The sequence below is a fragment of the Etheostoma cragini genome, chromosome 10 (genome assembly GCF_013103735.1).
Source record: "Etheostoma cragini isolate CJK2018 chromosome 10, CSU_Ecrag_1.0, whole genome shotgun sequence".
Lineage (NCBI taxonomy): Eukaryota > Metazoa > Chordata > Actinopteri > Perciformes > Percidae > Etheostoma > Etheostoma cragini.
The window spans coordinates 18,669,099-18,688,726 of NC_048416.1; the positions used below are offsets into that span (position 1 = coordinate 18,669,099).

Here is a 19,628-nt window from a genome sequence, read left to right on the forward strand (position 1 = left end):
TCGCTTCTCTTTTGATCTCGTTATGCAACACAGCAGGCATGCACTTGTAATGTGAGTGTGTGTTATGTTCTCAGGGATAGTTGAGCCAGTGGAGACACACACCCTAACCAATAATATACTGCAGGAGGAACATGTAGACCCTGGCTTCACTATTTCTACAAACTTTGGTCTGCGCATTGGTGTGAGTTTGCTGAGGGGCCATTGAGTTTAACATTTCCTCCACAGCCCTCCTCCCATTTCCTACAAGTAAAGATTTCTGTGTAATTACACTCCTTAATAGTGGGGAAAGGCAGCATGAGGATGTACACCCCTCACTTCTATTCCTTCCAGCTGAATGCAAGTTAAAGACTTGGTGATGCTCCAGTTAGCCACTGAGAGTCAGGGTGGGGGGGTCCTTATCCTTCTGCAGCTTGTGAGCTCTGTTGGGGCTTCTTGTAGTTTTCAGTGTTGGCCTTCCATCAGAGGTCTGAGGACGCCCAGTCCCCGGCCCCTGAGAATACTCTCCAGGCAGTTTGCCCTGCATAAACCAGCATTCACCCTCCACTTCCTCCCCCGACTGACTGTCTGTACATCTCACTGGGGGTTCCTCCTGCTCCAAACGAGTGACATGTCAAACACCACTTTAGTGTGCCAGTGGAATAACTGGCGACAGATCGCAGGTCACCAGTGGGGATGCAGGAAGTCAATCATTTGCCAGCGCTCGGCTCGTGTGTTTTGAGTAGTTAAGCATTGTACACAAAACAGATAGATGCCCTTCGCCGGGTTACAAAGCGGGCGCAGAGCTGAAAGCATGATTTGATATCATTTTTGAAGACTCTGCCTGATTGGTCTGTGAGACAACATGAACTCCAATGGACAAAAATGAAGCATTGTAACCAGTATTTTGCAACAGAAAGAAAACCTATATCACCATTAGTTTTGATCTCAGCCTGTGTCTTTCTTTAGCTTAGCCCTATGCCAATTGACTGAACTTGTCCCACCTCCATTCAATGACCTAGGAGTGTTATTGGACATTAAAGGCTTGTGTTATATTGAGAGAGAGAGAGAGAGAGTGAGAGAGAGAGAGAGAGAGAGAGAGGGTGGAATATGGAGTGAGAGCATGCTACAACGAATGCCCCTTCACATTCCTGTCATAGTCCAACCAGAGAACTCAGCCTTGATGTACTGCTCACATTATCCTTCCCATTGTTGTTATAGCATTATTGCAGCATGCTCAAGTACACATGCAAAGAATTACAAAAACACAGAAAAATGCAGCTGCCAAATTAGATGTAATGCACAGCCAATCCAAAACGTATTATTACAAAGAAAGAGCCGTGCCATTTTGTGAAGGCTAGCCAACACCTAAATGATGCTTTAGTCAGCATGAAATTGGACTTGTGGTCATAAAGTCCAAAGTCTGGTGTGACATACAGATGTAATGTAAATGTGAAGAAGTGACTTCACATGTGAGGTCACGGTTTAAAACCACTACCACCAAGTTGACAAACAAACACCTGTGTCCCTACCTAAAGGTTTACGTTTCCTAAGAAAACTAAAGCAACTGTTTAAAGCATCTTAATAAATTATCCTGAATATAATTTACAACATAACGCTCCTTCAACTGGCCACAAGTGAGAAAAAAACAAGTCCTAAAACGTCCAGATAATGACAGGAATTCCCCATAGAAGTGGTTGTATTAAGTACAAGGTAACGTTTTCATTTCAAGGTATGTTAAAAGACTTTGAAGCCCGTATTGCCACAGCTCCTGCTTTTAGTGTCACAGACATAAGCGGACCGTACGCTCACATTATATAATGTTACCTCAACGTTACAGGAGTAAAACCAGGTTTCAGCTCTCAGTGAGAGTAACAAACTAACTTCAACCTCGGTACAGTAGCAGTACAAATAAACCTGGTACCTCACACAATTTGTTCCTGTTGTAAAGTGTCAATATTTCCGATGTTTGTTACTTTTCTCACCTCAATCAAGCGAAACTGGGACTTATATTTCGCCGGTTTCTACATCAAGTCATTGGGGAGTTCATGCGGCTTCTGCTCTGCTGCTGTTGTAGTCGAGCCCATCCCCCATCCGCACAGGCTGGTAGACAAATTAAAGTTGGACGTTTTTTTCAGTTTTCCACTGTTAGTTTAAACTCTCTTTAAACTTCCCTCTGGTGTCGTAGCTCGCGATATCCCCTTAGTGTCTTCTTTCCATCGCTGTCCGGGTTTGTGTCCACGAACAGCGGGCTCGGAGTTTGAACAGGAAGAACAACAGCAGCTCGTTTGCCCGCCTTGCAGTTGGCTCAACACTTGAGCCTGCTAACGCCAGCGCAGCCCCTGAACCTGAATACTTCCTCCTACAGCAGGAGCGCTGCCCTCATTTGCAGCCAGAGCTCCTCGCGCATGCCTCCATCGCCAAACCAGGTGGATCTGATGTTTCATAGCAACGTTAAAGGGGTATTCCTGTGATATAGCGCTGCACTTTCTTAAAATTGTGTGGCTTTAAAAAAATAAATAAAAACAGGGTAAATGGCTTAAATCAAAGCAGCAGAAACCGAGATATCCTAACTTTATCGGATATAGGATATACTAATAAGTAATTATTTTTTCAACATTGGGTCAGACGTTTCTCACAATGAAATTTGACAGTGTCTTTCCCATAGCAACAGAATGAGAATAGCCTAATATAAAAAACAAAACATCCATGAGTATCAGTCATTCGCTAGTTCAAAACCGAGTTTTAAGAACTTTATTAATTTTAGTTTCTATTGTGCTCACATTCTAATAAAATTGTGTTTAATACAATAACCACAAACTAAAATAAAGTACGTATTATTTGAGCATATAAGTACAGGTTGGAACTTGAAGGCAACTTTGCACAGATGGCAACAGGTGGAGATCAGTAGGGCCAAATAGCAAAACAATCTGTAACAGGCTTATACTGGTTGTTTGATGGTAACTCTTTCCAATACAGCCCATTGAAACTGAGAGACCCATTTTGGTGCATTATATATTTATGTTATATAAAGTGTTCGTGTGTGATATGAGACTGTATGGCCTTACCTTCAGGCCTGTACTGAGCTATGATGGTGACAGTCTGTCCAGCTCGCTTCAGCGCTGCAGCCGCCTGCTCATGTGTGGCATTCCTTAGGTTCACTCCATTCACCTAAAACAAACCAAGCACGCCACAAATCTTTCAGCAAGAAAACCCAAATTAGATCCTAAAGGTGTGGTGCTTCTCTAATTGGGAAGATCTGTACAGGAAACAAGTTTAGCTGGAAGCAAGCAGCTGTGAAATAAAACATGCATATATTTAGAGGAAAATTGGGTTCTGAAAAAGGTTATGAGTGAACAAGGAATTTAAATATGTTATTAATTGGATACCCTATTGATATACAAAACTCTCTGGCAGAGCACAGCTAAGCTCCCTCAGGGTTGTTATGAATTTAATGTCTTGCCCAAGAACATTTCAGCTGGGCAGATGTTTGCTGGCTTTCTAAACACTAGGCCACCTTTAATTCTATCATCATTTTTCTGACAACGGGAGTTGGCTGAACTGCCTCAAACTTGTTACAGTTGTTGATGTGGCCAAACAGAAAGCTTGAGGTTGAGATACTGACCGAGAGAATCCGGTCTCCCCTCCTCAGCTCACCGCTCAGGTCAGCCGGACCTCCCGCCAGGATGAAGGAGACAAAGATGCCTTCTCCATCTTCCCCGCCAACAATGTTGAAGCCCAGGCCTGTGGAGCCCTTGTGGAGCAACACCTTCCTTGGCTCCCTGACAAACACAGTGACAGCGTCAGGGTGAAGGGCAGAGAGAGATATAGGACCAAAACTGAAATAGAAACAGCATAAACAGAGGGGTGCACAGAGGCTGTTTCAAACAACAGCCATCTTCTAGTGTGTGTGATCCCACAATGGTAAGGGCTGCAAGCTATAGGCCTGCAGATCTTATTGTTGATACACTTTCTCTCTCTCTACATATATATATATACATATATACATATATATATATGTGTATTTGAAAGTAACTGCTTTAAATAGAACGATTAAATGATTTATCTACAGGACCACTCACCAGGAGAACACAATGATTAAACATGTAATAATCGTGTACTAATCACATTGCTTAAAAGATACTGTGGATTACACTGATAACACTGGAAATAGATTATTGTTTAGATACGATGAAGACAATAAAACAAGCAGCAAAACGACCAGATCCAATTGCATGTTATCTGCTGGCTATAAAACGTCCTGCTTTGCATAGCAATCTCATGGAAATGTACACATGTGTACACGTTTAAACACCCGCTCATGTTAATGTACGCAGACACAATGAGCCACCCACTACTCGACAGACCCACTCTGCTTTAGCGTTTAGCCACTATGACTCATCCTCCAGCAGCTATTTAGACTGCCTCAGTTTTAAGATACTAGAGAGGCCAGACCGCTGCTATGGTCCAGCAAAAGCCCTCTGAGAACACACTTCAACACGCACACAAGGAAGCCCAGCGTTGGGCTCTCTCACACACACACACACACACACACACGCACACACACACATTTATATAGAATGCACACATAATTAAACATACACTTAAATAAGTAGGCATACAAACACACACAGAAACGCACACATTTTCCACTCTTAACATAAAACACTGCATGGTTCCCATTAGTGGTCTTCTCTCGCAGTACTTAGCCTGCAGTCTACAGGAACAATTCTTACTAAATCCCTAATGGCCGCGCTCTAAGTTGCTGTTTAGACCATTTCCGCAGAGGCAGCATTCCAGACTTCCAGAATCATACCCATGACTGACTGGAAAAAGCGTTGATTACTCCACTAACAGAAATTAATAGCATCGGAAAATCCTAAATAAAAAACTTCTGGAAGTTTAACCAGACTGTTAAAGTGTATTCATTTGAAGTGAACTGTCGATGCAGATAATATTTTGGTAGACCACTGAATAAGATCAATAGTAACATAGTGAGTCTGGGTTAGCAGGATTCCTTACAAGTAGTGTTTCTATAGGTCAGAATCAGGGACAAATTCAATCTGATTGTACTGACAAAGCTTAGCACATTCTTTCTTTTTTATAAAGCCGTTTAGATCTTTCTGTACTAGAGATGAAAAGCTAAAAAAAAAAAAAAAAAGTGGAAATTGCCTTTAAATATGCTGATACAACGGACTTGCCTTCAAACAAGTCAAGCTTAAAATAACATTGCTTTCCATCTTGAGCTTTTCATCCCATCTCGACGAAGCACAGATCTCCATGGTTACCTTAGGATCCGGAAATGGTGCTTGCTTCTGAAAGAGCATTTCCTAACAGTGCGTTCAGGCAGGCTCCTCACCAGCGACATAGAAGATGAGATGTTGACTGTGAACATGGTGGCTATGGCGCATCACTCTTACTCCTCGACCCTTCTTCCTGTCTGGCCTTTCAAAAGAGGGGCTACAATTTTAGAAGCTTCTGTGTTCGGGGCCTGGCTTTCCCTATCTCATCCTTGTGTGCTGTGATGAGAAGCAGCTCCTCTTTGGGCTGTCACTAACACTCTCTCCCCATCATCACCAGCAAGGCAAGACTTAACACTTAACCCTAACGCTCCCATGCAAATCATCTTTGTTCAGTTCAAGGCAAGGAGGCCAAAATCACCCTTTACTCACATCTGGAATAACGAGGACTGCATTACTTCAAGTGCATTAGGACTCAGCAGATGTGTCGAACTGGAGGTAATTCAAGTTTGATCCCCTTTCACACCGTGCTGTCCCCTCGTCTCTGCTCTGATGCTGCTTGGTTCCAGCCCCCTCTTCAATAAAGCAAACCAGCATTCCTGTCCGTCAGTTCTGGCCCTCTGGAGAATAGGCAGATTCCCAGAAGCTCCTTGCTGATTTGTCAGAGTGTAAACAAACTGAGGAGCTCATGAACTGATTTTTGGGCCTTTGATTTAACGACCCCCATCCTCTGTGACCTGGCTGCAGGCTGGAAGCTAGATTTCCTCACAGAAAAATAATGTGTAGACTACTGTGGAATATTTGGACGTGTGAGGCCAACATCTTTTTTACTATCTTATAGGAGCACTATGCACGCATGTGTGTGTGTTTCTGCATGCATTGTCTGTCAATAGGATATGAATTGCCTGGCCATTTCAATGGAAAATGGGAGTAAATTCCTACAGTTCTAAATGGAGAGATCCATTCCTCCTCCCTACCTATCAGAAGACCTGCCTCCCCTCCCTTCCCCCTTTGCCTTTTCATCCATGCCTGGAATGTAAACAGTTACTGAGCGGTAAAAAGCCTTTCTCTCTGCCCAGCCATTTCTCCTGTGACTCTTTTCTCTAATTTAAAACCTCCCCCCCTCCCACCGCAATATTTTCCCTGTCTGCTTCTGGGTTTTGGCTGAGGCGGTCGCAGCTCAATCCTAAAGCTGTGAATGGATATCTGGGCTGTGGGGTTCAGCGGGTCATGCTACCCTGTATTCAGCCCAGTAATTGGCTCTGCTTGGCTGATTAATGGTGGACACTGCAGATGGAGGCAATTTTCCACAGACAGACACTACCTCTCGCAGAACTTTCTCTCTCCCTTTCCCCCGAATGGATCACATCAGCTTATGTACAGAGGCGTATACTGATCAAATTAAAACGCTGTTTTGTCTCTGTCTTTCTTTTCACTGCTTGCATCTCACCAATAGATTTTCTGTGGCTGCCTCTTCTTCACAGCCTGCTATTTTCGTCTCACTTGACATAGGGAAAAATCTATTCACTGCTAAGGTGATAGGCAGTTTAAGATATTTTATGCCTCTCACTGTGACTAAGAATAACATTGCAGAAGCTGAATCTGCTGTGATTTGTTCTATTTCGAACTCCCCTTTGTGTTTCCACAATGTTTAAAAACGCTTAATAAAAGGTAGAATTATTGATTTCTGAATTCTTGCGCTGACCAGTCAAAAGGTTTCTTGTTCATGTGTGTGAATGAGACACTTTACTAGTAGCATTGTCGTGTATATCTAATGTGACCAGCAGAGGGGAGCTGCTTGTTTAATGAATGTGCACACTACTGTCACCAGTAACGGACTGGCCAACTGGAATTTGGGCAAATGCCACAAGGGCCGCCCCCTTATGGACCCCTATGGTCCACTGCAGATCATTTGTTTTTGGGTAATTTTGATAAATTAATACATGCCACAAATATTCAAGATTGTACTGTGGCAAGGTGCATGGAAAATTCACTCGGAAGACAGAGTTACTCATTTTCGAGCTAGGTGTGTTGCAAACGCCAGGGTCGTTTTTTGATCCCAGTCCGTCACTGACTGTCACCACTGCACACAAGTATATTACACCAACCATGCATATTTAAACACAGAGGTTTTATCCCTTATTGAGTCCAATGTGGATATAGACAAGAATGTACAGCACTGACATATCTCCACATGAAGGGGGTAATATCAGATGGAGAAGGGGGAGGACGTGTCTGTGATGACACCACTGAGGGGGATGTGCAGATGGGCAGAGGGCGGATACAAGCTCTGACTCAATCCTCACAACCAGCCTGCTCCACTTCTGTGGAAGCCTGTGCTTACTACAGCATCCATCTAAAATAACCTCTCCCGATTTGAGCCAATGAGGAAGCTGCCGGGGCTGGAGGGAGGTGTCTGCTATCTGCCTGTCAGTGTGATGAAGCTGGATGCTCATCTGCTGTGATTGGGATCAAGTTGGTTGTCGGCCGTGATGTCCTCCGAGACACTGTTTTTCTGAAATATGCAGCGGACACGACAGACAAACCCACTAAGGGCAAACAGGTGCGCACATGGTCACAGTGTGCGGGCTGTTCTCATTTACACCGCTGGTTTAGGAGTTGTCTGGTGAGCAGGATGTATACTCACAAGTGCTGTATGTGTCCGTGTCATAACTGTGCATTGCACTTAAAGCGTGTGTATCTGCGTGTGTGCACCGTATGTGTCAGCACATTAGGAGCAAATGTCTCAGTGTACAGTATGTGTGTGTGTGATTGGTGCTGGCAGCATTGGTGATGAGAGGGGTAAGACCTGAGTGCATGGCCTGGTTTTCCCAGTGTGCAGATGAATCATGACAGCTGAAGGACTGTCTGCTGCTCCTGGTCCGCAGGCCCGTACTGGATCATCGGGCTCCTACTCCCCCATTAGATTTATGGTAACAGCCAGGCTTAGTGTTTGTATTTACATACTTAGAGCAGCAGGAAAAACATTCCAACGCTGCAAAGCAGAATATTTGTGCCCCCCCCATCCTCCTGTAATGTACTTTAGGGTGTTTCTTAACAACAACAACCTCCCTTTAGTTCCAGCCCAACCGCAACACCATAATCTTCCTCTCTCTTACACACACACACACACACACACACACACACACACACACACACACACACACACACACACACACAATAACATACACACACACAAAAAAACACATATTTGCAACAATATATGACATTTATGGCACACAATATAAGCTATGTTCAACTCAAACACATTACACAAAAGCAATGGTTGACACACAGAAACAGCAGGGCATTCATCTATGAGGTGGAGCACGATGGCCAAGGCTGTAGGTAAAATGTAAGAAATAAAAGGAACAAAAACGTTAAACTAAATCAACAAACGGGAGTCCTTTTGCACATTTGGTGATGCCAAACACATTGCCATGAATATCATGCATTTAATTGTCTTTAGCAGTTACCACCAGCTAAAGTAGCTTGGCCTGAGATAGAGGCTTAGTTTTGTCGATGCCTCCTGACAGATGGAATTGAGCAGCTTGTGGGAGCGTGAAGCCCTTTCGGCTGCACTCCCGTGGAGAGGTGTTTGTGAAGAGCAGGTATGACTCCATTTTAAACTGCAATAAACAGGGCCCTATTGTTTTATATTCATAGATGTGAGCAGATTAGTCGAAAATTGATGAACAAATAATGAATATCAGGCAGGCCTTTAAAATTATGAAAAGGGAGAAGGGGGATCTGAAAAATTACATTCCAGATGTCCTGTGAATTTGCTTTTGTAGTATTTAGTTTTTTAGTACAATGTCATACGAACATAAGAAAGCAGAAAAATACTTAGTAACAAGTAGAAACATACAAAGCAGTAAAGACATGAGGTGAGGAAACATTTACATGCAAACAGAGACAGAAAGCTTTTTGATGCCTGTTGCCATTGTTCTCCTCTTAGTCTATTTTGTCTGATTGTAAAATTTGTACACAAATGTGGCGCAGCATGCTACTGTTGAGGCAGTAGTCCTGCTTCGGCCCTACTCTTGTCTGATGCCAGATCCAGATGCTAATCTATAAAAAGGAGGGTTAGCTAAGCAAGGCGTGATGGACTAGGTTAGTACCTGCCAGAGAAGGGGAGTGGACCTTGGCACAAGGGAGCAGAGGAAGGACAGAAGCCTCTGTAGAGGGCCTGGGGCACCTTGATGTCCCCAGATTTGTGGATGACACTGTAAATAGGTTCAGCTCTGCTGTGGGGTACAGGAATCACAGTGAACGGGACAAGTGTAGGACACATATAAAGCACACATACCAACAAAGATGTGACAAATGCACATACAAGTCACGTAGACAGCTTGTAGGACATTACAGGGCCACATGACCAAGACTTGTCCACATTCACTCCATAGCACACAGACACGCATAAACGCCTGTACGCAGTCACACTCACACGCATAAACACACACGCACACACACACACACACGCACGCACGCACGCACACACACACACACACACACACACACACACACACACACACACAATACAGCCTTTTCCCTCAAGCTGTGGGTTAAGATGACTCAAGGCCTTGTGGGGCACTCCAATCAAGCCTCTATGAATGCTACTTCTGATCCAGTACTTGGATAGGAGGTCAAAGGTTAAAACACAGTCATAAAAAGTACAAGAAGTGACAAGATGCCTCTCTGCAAAGTATTTGGTCAACACACAGCCACCACACACTGTCAAGCTATAATACAGTACGCACCACCAGGGCCCTGATGAGCTGAACATTTAAACAAAGCATTGTTCTGCTTCATGAAACACTTCATAAAGGACAATTTAAATTGCTGTACGTTCATGTATCGTCAAAATGAACCACACCATGACAACACCTTTAAATAACCAACCAAATGGACGCAAAGAGAAACCCATGCAAAACTTAAAGTAATCTTCAAAGTCTGTATTTTTGTCTTATGCAACAACACAACAGTGTTTCTTCACTTACCACTGTAATAACGAAAAAAAGGCCTTAAGTTGATGTGTATGTGTGTGTGTGTGTGTGTGTGTGTGTGTGTGTGTGTGTGTGTGTGTGTATATATATGTATATATATATATGTGCGAGGAGAGTGTCATTTAGGAAGTTTGTAAACTACCTTGTGAAGTCTTCCTCCCCCATCATGTGGCGTGGAACTGGCGAGTACCTGGACGGGGTGACCTGGGGCGGCGGGTACACTGGTTTGGGTTCCATTGCCCCCATATAGTTGTGGCTGACGTGGTTGTCCACCATGGTGGGGAAGGCTGGGGGGAGGGCCAGGCCAGTAGGGGGAAAGAAAGGATGATTACAACACAGGCACAACAGGAATGCTGCATAGCACGAAGACAAACTGTAAAGGAGGCAACAGTTGGACCAGTTCATTTGGAGGTACAGAAAAAGAATGGCAACAGTTTAAGTTATAATTGTCTGCCTTCCTTTTCTCTAATCCAATTAACTTTTTAGAAACGTCTCTGCATTCCCAGATCTTCGCAATTAACTTGGTGAGGACAATGACTATGCAATAGGACTGGTCACCAAATCTACAAAAATATGACCCAGGTTGTGTGAAACCATAATTTCCCTTCAAATAACTAAAATGCCATTTAAGAATTTGGCTGTATATACACGCAAAATCATCTCTTGTCTGTGTTCTCTGTCTGTGCTTATCTTTGCACAATAGGCAACTAGCACTGACTAATGTATGAACAGAGATGTTTTAGTAGTCCAGACCTGATTTTGTTTTAAATCTGTAAAACCCTCTTACCCACTAAAAGGAAAAATATATTCTGAAAAGTTGGTGTATTGTGCATGCATGCAAAAGATTAAAAAAAATCTTTCCCCTGAATCTTTATTCTTGATGAAGGCAGCTGAGCATTAAACAAGCGTATCAATTCCAAATCAGCTGATCACAGGGTTATAGTGTCAGAGTGGGGTTAGGTTTGCATTAAGGGTTTGCTTAAACCCTTACAACTGCAAACATTAAATGTACAACATACAAAGAAAACTCTAAATAGCTCCCTCTAATACTAAACTAATATTCTGTGGAAATTTGAGAAGCTACAGCTCAAGATTGTGGGCTCTCATGAGCAGGTGGGATGTGAGAAACCATCCACACTCAGTGGGAGGCAGAGAACTGCGCTTGTTGTTGCTGTGGGTAGAATTGTGTGTGTGTGTGTGTGTGTGTGTGTGTTTGTGTGCGTGTGTGTGTGTGTGTGTGTGTGTGTGTGTGTTTGTGTGCGTGTGTGTGTAAGCATTTACTAAATTCACTATGTGGGTGTCTGGGCATAGCAGTTTTGGGGAGAGAACAGTGATCCAACACTAACGTTCAACATCTCTGTTAAAGATAAAAAAGATGATTCCCAGTGCAAAAAGCTCTAGCATGGACCCACACTTATAAATCACCATTCATCTTACATCAAACGTTTTACATAAATAACCCTGTTCTAGTTTTGGAGCCGACTGATTCTGGATTAGTGAATATAAAATGTAGTTTCTGACTTGGACAGTGTTTGCACCACGACTAGTAACAAGAAGAAGAGGTAGATACGTACTGCTGGAGTAGTCTGGAGGGGCATACATGTCGTTGAGGTGCACAGGTCCTGGCTTGGCCACCTTGAGGTAAACCATATCAGAGGTGTTCTTCAGCGCGGCCACTGCCTCCTCATGACGCACGTCCTGTAGCACAATGTTGTTCACCTGAATGGGATGGTTGTTGAGAAGAGAAAGGAGGAAAAATAATCCTTGTATCAACACTTAAACACCTTGTGTCTTTGTTGCACTGTGACAACATCACGCATTATAGTAGCCATCACTCCAGCAAACACACTTATGGATCATAGCTTGAAGGTAGTATGAGATTTTTGTTAATTTCAACAGCAGAGAGAAAGGTGGGTGTGCTGCGCAGCATTAACAGAGGTCAAAAGCAGTCGGTAAAACTTCTAAAGGGGCTCTGTAAGACTACATTGTAAAAGCTTCGCCTTTTCTCTGTGGTGAACTTACATTTGGCTGCCACAATTAACTGTCAAGTTCCCAATGGGATTATTAATTTGAGTGTTTTTTATGATTATTTATTCATTTTTATTTTGCAAAAATGGTCTTATGAAGCTGCTGCAATTAGTAAAAAAAACAACTGAAAAACGTGAGTAATTGATAAGAGTGGATGCCATTATTTTTTCATTGTTCGTATTCTAATTAGCGCTTTATTAAAAGCTACTGCACTGGAAGGGTCAAGCATATAAACAGCATGTTAACACATGTACAAACCCGATTCCCAAAAAGTTGGGACACTGTACAAATTGTGAGTAAAAAAGGAATGGAATAATATACAAATCTTATAAACTTATATTGTATTCACAATAGAATTCAGATAACATATCAGATGTTTAAAGTGAGACATTTTAAAATGTCATGCCAAATATTGGCTTATTTTGGATTTCATGAGAGCTACACATTTCAAAAAGGTTGGGACAGGTAGCAATAAGAGGCCGGAAAAGTTGAAATTACATATAAGGAACAGCTGGAGGACCAATTTGCAACTCATTAGGTCAATTGGCAACATGATTGGGTATGAAAAGAGTCTCTCAGAAGTCAAGATGAGCAGAGGATCAGCAATTCCCCCGATGCTGCGGCGGAAAATAGTGGAGCAATATCAGAACGGAGTTTCTCAGAGAAAAACTGCAAAGAGTTTGAAGTTATCGTCATCTACAGTGCATAATATCATCCAAATATTCAGAGAATCTGTAACAATCTCAAGGCTGGGTCAAGGCCAGAAAACCATATTGGATGCCCGTGATCTTCGGGCCCTTTGATGGAAATCCCAACATGGGCTCAGGAATACTTCCAGAAAGAATTGTCTGTAAACACAATCCACCGTGCCATTCGCTGATGCCGGCTAAAACTCTATAGGTACAAAAAAAAGGACATATCTAAACCGGATCCAGAAGCGCAGGGATTTTCTATAGGCCAAGGCTGATTTAAAATGGACGGTGGCAAAGTGGAAAACTGTTCTGTGGTCAGACAAATAAAATTTGAAGTTTGTTTTTAGAAAACTGGGACGCCATTTCATCTGGACTAAAGAAGACAAGGACAACCCAAGTTGTTATCAGCGCTCAGTTCAGAAGCCTGAATCTCTGATGGTACGGGGTTACATGAGTGTGTGTGGCATGGGCAGCTTACACATCTGGAAAGGCACCATCAATGCTGAAAGGTATATCCAAATTCTAGAGCAGCATATGCTCCCATCCAGACGTCGTCTCTTTCAGGGAAGACCTTGCATTTTCCAACATGACAATGCCAGACCACAGACTGCATCAATTACAACATCGTGGCTGAGTAGAAGAAGGATTAGGGTACTGAAACGGCCAGCCTGCAGTCCAGATTGTTCACCCATAGAAAACAAACAAGACCTAAGACAGTTGAGCAACTAGAAGCCTGTATTAGACAAGAATGGGACAACATTCCTGTTCCTAAACTTGAGCAACTTGTCTCCTCTGTCCCCAGACGTTTGCAGACTGTTAGAGAAGAGGGGATGCCATACAGTGGTAAACATGGCCTTGTCCCAACTTTTTTGAGGTGTGTTGATGCCATGAAATGTTTAGTCAACTTATTTTTCCCTTTAAATGATACATTTTCTCAGTTTCAACATTTGATATGCCATCTATGTTGTATTCTGAATAAAGTATTGAAATTTGAAACTTACACATCATTGCATTCTGTTTTTATTCACAATTTGTACAGTGTCACAACTTTTTTTGGAATCGGGTTTGTAGTATGCTGTCTGCAGCTACCACATTTATGATGTATGATTTGCCTAGTCAGATGTAATATTTCTTACTCTCATGCTGATGGGCCTTTTTATTGTCCCACCTTAAGGCCCAAATAGTGATTATTGATCATGCACAAAGTCATACACGCTGATGTGTGTTGTCTTGCTTTGCTGAATATGACAGAATGGGGCAACTGTCCAGATAATGTAGTGTACTTAACATGTTTCAAAAACATTCAGTCATCTACATATACAGTACACGTACAGCTGAAGCAATAAGGGCTTCTGATCAGTACTAACAACTATAGCTACATTTTAGTTTTTTGCCTGCAAACTATATGGTGATCTAAAATAGGTTTATTTTTGATTTATGTGACTGATTCAGAGGGAGGTTCATACAGCTAGCAGGCGGTCTCCAGTCTGCAGCCGTCCATCTTTTTGGGCAGCTCCTCCTTCTATGATCTTGGTAATATAGATGCTGTTGTCTCCTGGGATATGTTGGTTGCCAATCCCTCCGGCGATGCTGAATCCAAGCCCTGGTTGAGTAATAAACACAGTCAGATTGTCAATACGTGTCCAGAATCACCTTTAGATATATTCCATTTCTGGGGGCCTTGGGCTGCCTCCTCTGAAAAAGTACCTATCTACAAATGTGTCTGCCATTAATCTTTGTGTTGTTGTTGTTCAGTATTATTACATTCATCTCCAAAAAGCTTGCGTGACAATGGATATATGTACTTTTTTTTTTTTTTTAAGATTTTTTTTAATTGCCTTTTTAGGCCTTTAATCGATAGAACAGCCTAGACACGAAAGGGGAGAGAGAGGGGGAGTGACATGCAGCAAAGGGCCGCAGGTTGGAACCAAACCAACAGCCTATACTCATGAAAATCGCGAGCCTAGGCGCACTCACAGGGACGCGTAGCAGCACACAAATATACAGAAGACAAAAAATATTACAATAAATATTGTAATCTTCTCTCCTTGCTGCTCAGCAAATCCACCATCATAATAGCAATGTGCCAAGGTACAAACACGTCTGGCATTTAAAGGAAAGGGGTTTGTTGCATGTTACGCCCCAAAACACAACTGTGATTAATCATGCCACGAAGTACAACCCTTTTGAACCATGCGTCTGGTGCACGGGCCGTTGTTTTTTGGCGTCGAACTAGCAAAAGGGGATTTGGACGCGCCCTAAACGCATCTGCACCATTTGCTTCACGTCTTGCGCTTCTATCGTTAAAATAAGGCCCTGAGCCTCTGAACATTGGGGGCACGCTCCATCAGGTGAGCTACCCAGGTGCCCGGACTGACTCTATCGTAGTGTTTGAGAAGTGGGATGTGTCCTTGACCTTTTGGCCCTTTCAGCAAGTTGACCTCAAGAATGGTCTCGGGTGGTGCCTGTCTCCGTCGGACCAGCAGCCTCACTACCGGCCCCGCCTCTTTCAGAGCTTCCACCGCCCGACTGTGAACCACCTCAGACACGTCCACTTCGTTCACACGCAGCACGCAGTCATTCACCCTGTGGAGGAAAAAGTTTGAACATACTGTTTATAAAACACACTACCCTGTAAGATAACAGCTCTGCACAAAAGCAAGGAGGGACCCTAGTATGGCCAATGTATACAGCCTCCAAAGCACATAAAAAGGCACTTCATAACATATTTCTCGCATGTTTTAGGCTTTGGTTTTCCAGTAAATCATAACTTTGAGAAAACACAGAGAGCCTGGGGGCAGAGGGCTGTCAAAACTCTGCCTCCCACACAGCACTGCCTGGCAGGACACAGTGGAGGTGAGCTTTAAAGAAGAGAGCATGGAGGTTAGACTAGAGGGAGAACAGAGGGTGCACAAAAGCTTGAAAAAATTAGAACAAAAGAGTGAGGTGAGGAGGGAGGGACGGAGGGTGACCAGGTGAGGATGGGAACTTACCCCAGCCTTCCATCCATAGCAGCTGCTCCTCCGGGGATAATCTTGGTGATGAAGATTCCCGGATCATCAGGAATGTGGGGATTGTCTATTCCTCCAGCAATGCTAAAGCCAAGGCCAGAGTTCCCCTGCACAAAGGTTATGATTGACAATTTCAGTGTGGTACCATAAACAAAACCACACACACACATACACTTAGATGTAAGTGATGCACCCAATGTGTGCTCAGTGTGATGTGGTTCTTAAGTGTATTGGGATCTCAGAGGAACACTTGATCGATGCAAACTACTCTGGGAATTTCACCAGGAATTCAGTTCATTCAGTCCATTTTCGTGTGTGTGTGTGTGTGTGTGTGTGTGTGTCTTGCATGTGACATATAATGCCAAGCATTTCCTTAGAACAGGGCACTTAATTCAAAATGTCACGCTTATTCCATCAACCTACAAAGAGGCATCAGTGTCAGAAATGCCCTGTGTCCACAGAAAAAAAAAAGTATGATCTAAGGTAAAGATCAGCTGAGAAGTGTCATTTCTATTGATGATATAGATATAGATGATATAGATCTTCTCCCTCTCTGCTACAACCTCCCATATTTCCTGTCCATGAAGTGACACAGAGCCATTTGGATCCAGTTGGGTCCAGGCGCACTGCTGCATCTGACAGCTGTGGCCACAGAGACAGGCAGCAAACAAGACAGCTGAGAAAAGACCTCACTTTATTATTTTCTATAATTAATGAGCAACAGTCGCAACAAATTAGGACTGAGGGAGGCTGAGGCCTCCCAGTGTGCTGCTCTGGAGCTGTGAGGAGTACGCTGGGCTTTACCACCAAATGTTGCACACCCACAGACCTTTTAAAGTGTGACTTTGCATAGCTTATTTAAGATTTCTGCATACAGTAATGACACTTAGAGTGGAAGGGGTAGCAATATAGTGTCTAGCATGGGGTCGGCGGTGCATCTATATGTGGGTGGAATAGTGAGATCAGAAACATATAGCTCTGCTACTACAAGCTGAACCGTTGCTCAAGTGCAGTGGTGCCTGCTGAACAATTGAACAGGAGAGCACTTTAAATTTCTGGCGTCTGCTGATGACGTGCATCAGGATTATGTAAAAAGCTATGCCTTGCTGGCGTTATTCTGCGCTCATACTCACTTGAGACACTCTTACTGCAGTGATGTACCAGCTATAACTTCACTTAAATGCAGCATCACATACAATTCATATAAATGTACAGTAATTTCAATTTTTCTTTGGTTTTTATGTTCTTTAGGCTCAATGAGTGAAGACTGAGCTGCTTACCACCACCTAGTGGGGAGATATTCATCCATCATGCAGAAAATGCATTTAAGAGGAATGTGTGAATTGTGGAAAGAAATAGTAAAGCTCACCCTCTCTAAAATGATCTCTTCGTATTTGTACATCCCATCACTGCCATTTACCTGTCAAAATAAAAAGCATGATGGTTAGTTACATCCCTGAATGTGAATTATGTCAATTTCTGAAAAATATAACAAGTGTTTCAGTTAAATCCTTTATATATAATATAACACATAGTAGACTTATGTACAGACTGAACGCAGGGAACCGTGGCGAATAGGATTGTTGAAAATAAACAGAAAATTACATTCACCGGATTGTTTCACTAACTAAAAATACTATCACCAATTTCTGATTTGTGGTCTATCTGTCTAAAAATGCATATGTATTGTGACACTAAATCTAACTGCAAAATGCACATTCATTCACCACAAACAGGCAGGGTCAATAGGATAATGGATGTTGTTTCACATAGCAAACAGCACGGGACTACCAGGAGGAGGCCTTTTCTCACACACACACACACACACACACACACACACACACACACACAAGCTGACACAGAGGGAGTGTTAATGAGAGAGGTATATACTGTACAGAGAAAGAGAGAGAAAAAGAAGAGAACAGATACTTACATAAGGGCCTGCATCTAGTGAGTCTGCGTTGACGATGATGGGGGGAGGGTTGGCCTGTGAATATGAAGAGATACACATTATCTCAGTGTGTGAGGCTGGCAGCACACAGATGTAATGCGGTACACACACTATCACTTGGGAGCAAAGTGAACGGATGCCATGGGAACGGTCGGTAAATCTCTGTGGGTATGAGACTGTGTGTGTGGGGATGTTGAAAAGGTGTGAGGACTGAGAATGAGGACTGGGGCGGAGAGACCACTTTTTATTAACCGCCACAGCCGGACGTCCTGCTCTCCCCTCATAAAATAAACCAGCTTCTGGTTCCAGCCGTTGGAGGAAATGTGTTCATCCCACACACCCATTTCAGTTTCTTTACACACACACAGATATAACACCGTGTAGTATCACACACAAAACACACAATTTCATGGTTCGGTAACCATTCAGGTAACATGACAGGCTACATGTAATACTAGAATACTAGAGGACCAAAAGTAATGTCTAAATTGTCTTATTGTATTCTATAATTTAGTGGGATAGGTTTATTTTATTTGTGAAGGATTAGTTGATTAATGGATAGTCTCGCATTGCCAGCCCTTTCTGTAACAGTGCTGTGGAGGAGGGTCTGGCTGGTCAACACAGCATTCTGGGATAGGAGAAAAACGTCTTCTGGTTGGTTGGCATTTCTTTAAACCAATCACATTCACAATCGTCTTGTCAAGGAGCAATGGTGCCTCTGGAAATAGCCTCGGGAAGGAACTTGTTTTGGCTGAAGTCAATTATTAAAGAAAATGTATTTGTATTTCCTCATTTCCTTTAATAGTTATGTTGTCACCTAAAAATATATGGATTTCAGCTAAGAGTTTTCTTCACTCTAAATGCTATTTCAGATGCTCCCCACTGTAGCATGAATACTATATTATGGGAAAGAAATGACTCTTTATGTATTTCTTTGGGCACATTAAACGTAAAATGCAGATGACATGTTGGCTATATTGACGCGTAGTATCAGTATCAGCCTTAATAACACAGTTGAACCCGGCCACAAGTGCTACAAATTAGTTCAATTAACTTTCAGGCTCAGCTCTATTGTGCCACCTGGTTTTTCTTTTCCCTTTAAGGCCTGCAGAGCGTCTGGAAACGCTGAGACCTCTAAAGGAAAACTGCCAAAGGGGAAACAGAGAAGCAGAAGAGTGCAGGGACAGACACTGGTTGGTTTACGAGGAGCTTGATGGCCATCTTCTAGTTCAGCACCCTGGCTGTCTACCTTGTATTGATTTGATTGAGCTGTGTGGGTGTGGGGATGCTGACAACGCTGCATGGGGACTTTACACTTCCTGAGGTTCAACACTGAGAAGAAAATCACTAGCTGCCTATCTTACCCTTGCTCCCCCCCACCTCACCCAATCCCAACCCCTCGGCCCTGTCTTAATACGTGCAGATGCTTCCTGCATCCAAGCAACTGATTATGATTGTCTTCCTGAATTGTCACTAGGCCTGTTGCCATTATTAAATAAATGTCTAACTGCAATATTTTAAAGATATTTTTACGCAATATTCTTTGTTTGATCACTATTGATTGCTAAAGTTAGCTAAGGCTAACTTAAGGGGTATGACTGATTGATTTTGTTTACATATGCCAAACTGTAATTACATAACTGATTATTGGTGCTGTATTTTTGTTTTTGATTAGGATACAGGTTGTACTGTCAATTGTTAATTTTGTAAAATTACAATGTTTT

General features: G+C 42.8%; 1 protein-coding gene across 8 annotated transcripts in view; it reads right to left on the reverse strand.

Annotated features, from left to right (window-relative positions):
• Window positions 1–19,628, reverse strand: part of dlg3 (discs, large homolog 3 (Drosophila)) — an 80,228-nt gene that overhangs the window by 14,976 nt on the left and 45,624 nt on the right. For 3 of the 8 annotated variants that reach the window (XM_034883653.1, XM_034883650.1, XM_034883651.1), the window contains 9 exons: window positions 17,887–17,940; window positions 17,323–17,373; window positions 15,936–16,060; window positions 15,359–15,528; window positions 14,409–14,545; window positions 11,797–11,941; window positions 10,365–10,527; window positions 3,602–3,758; window positions 3,045–3,147 (listed from right to left, as the gene is read on the reverse strand). In XM_034883653.1, the coding sequence (XP_034739544.1) occupies window positions 3,045–3,147; window positions 3,602–3,758; window positions 10,365–10,527; window positions 11,797–11,941; window positions 14,409–14,545; window positions 15,359–15,528; window positions 15,936–16,060; window positions 17,323–17,373; window positions 17,887–17,940 (1,105 nt within the window). Of the gene's footprint in view, window positions 1–1,961; window positions 2,343–3,044; window positions 3,148–3,601; window positions 3,759–5,264; window positions 5,446–9,337; window positions 9,464–10,364; window positions 10,528–11,796; window positions 11,942–14,408; window positions 14,546–15,358; window positions 15,529–15,935; window positions 16,061–17,322; window positions 17,374–17,886; window positions 17,941–19,628 lie in introns of those variants that run through there. The other 5 variants (XM_034883652.1, XM_034883654.1, XM_034883657.1 and 2 more) reach the window with 4 other exon arrangements.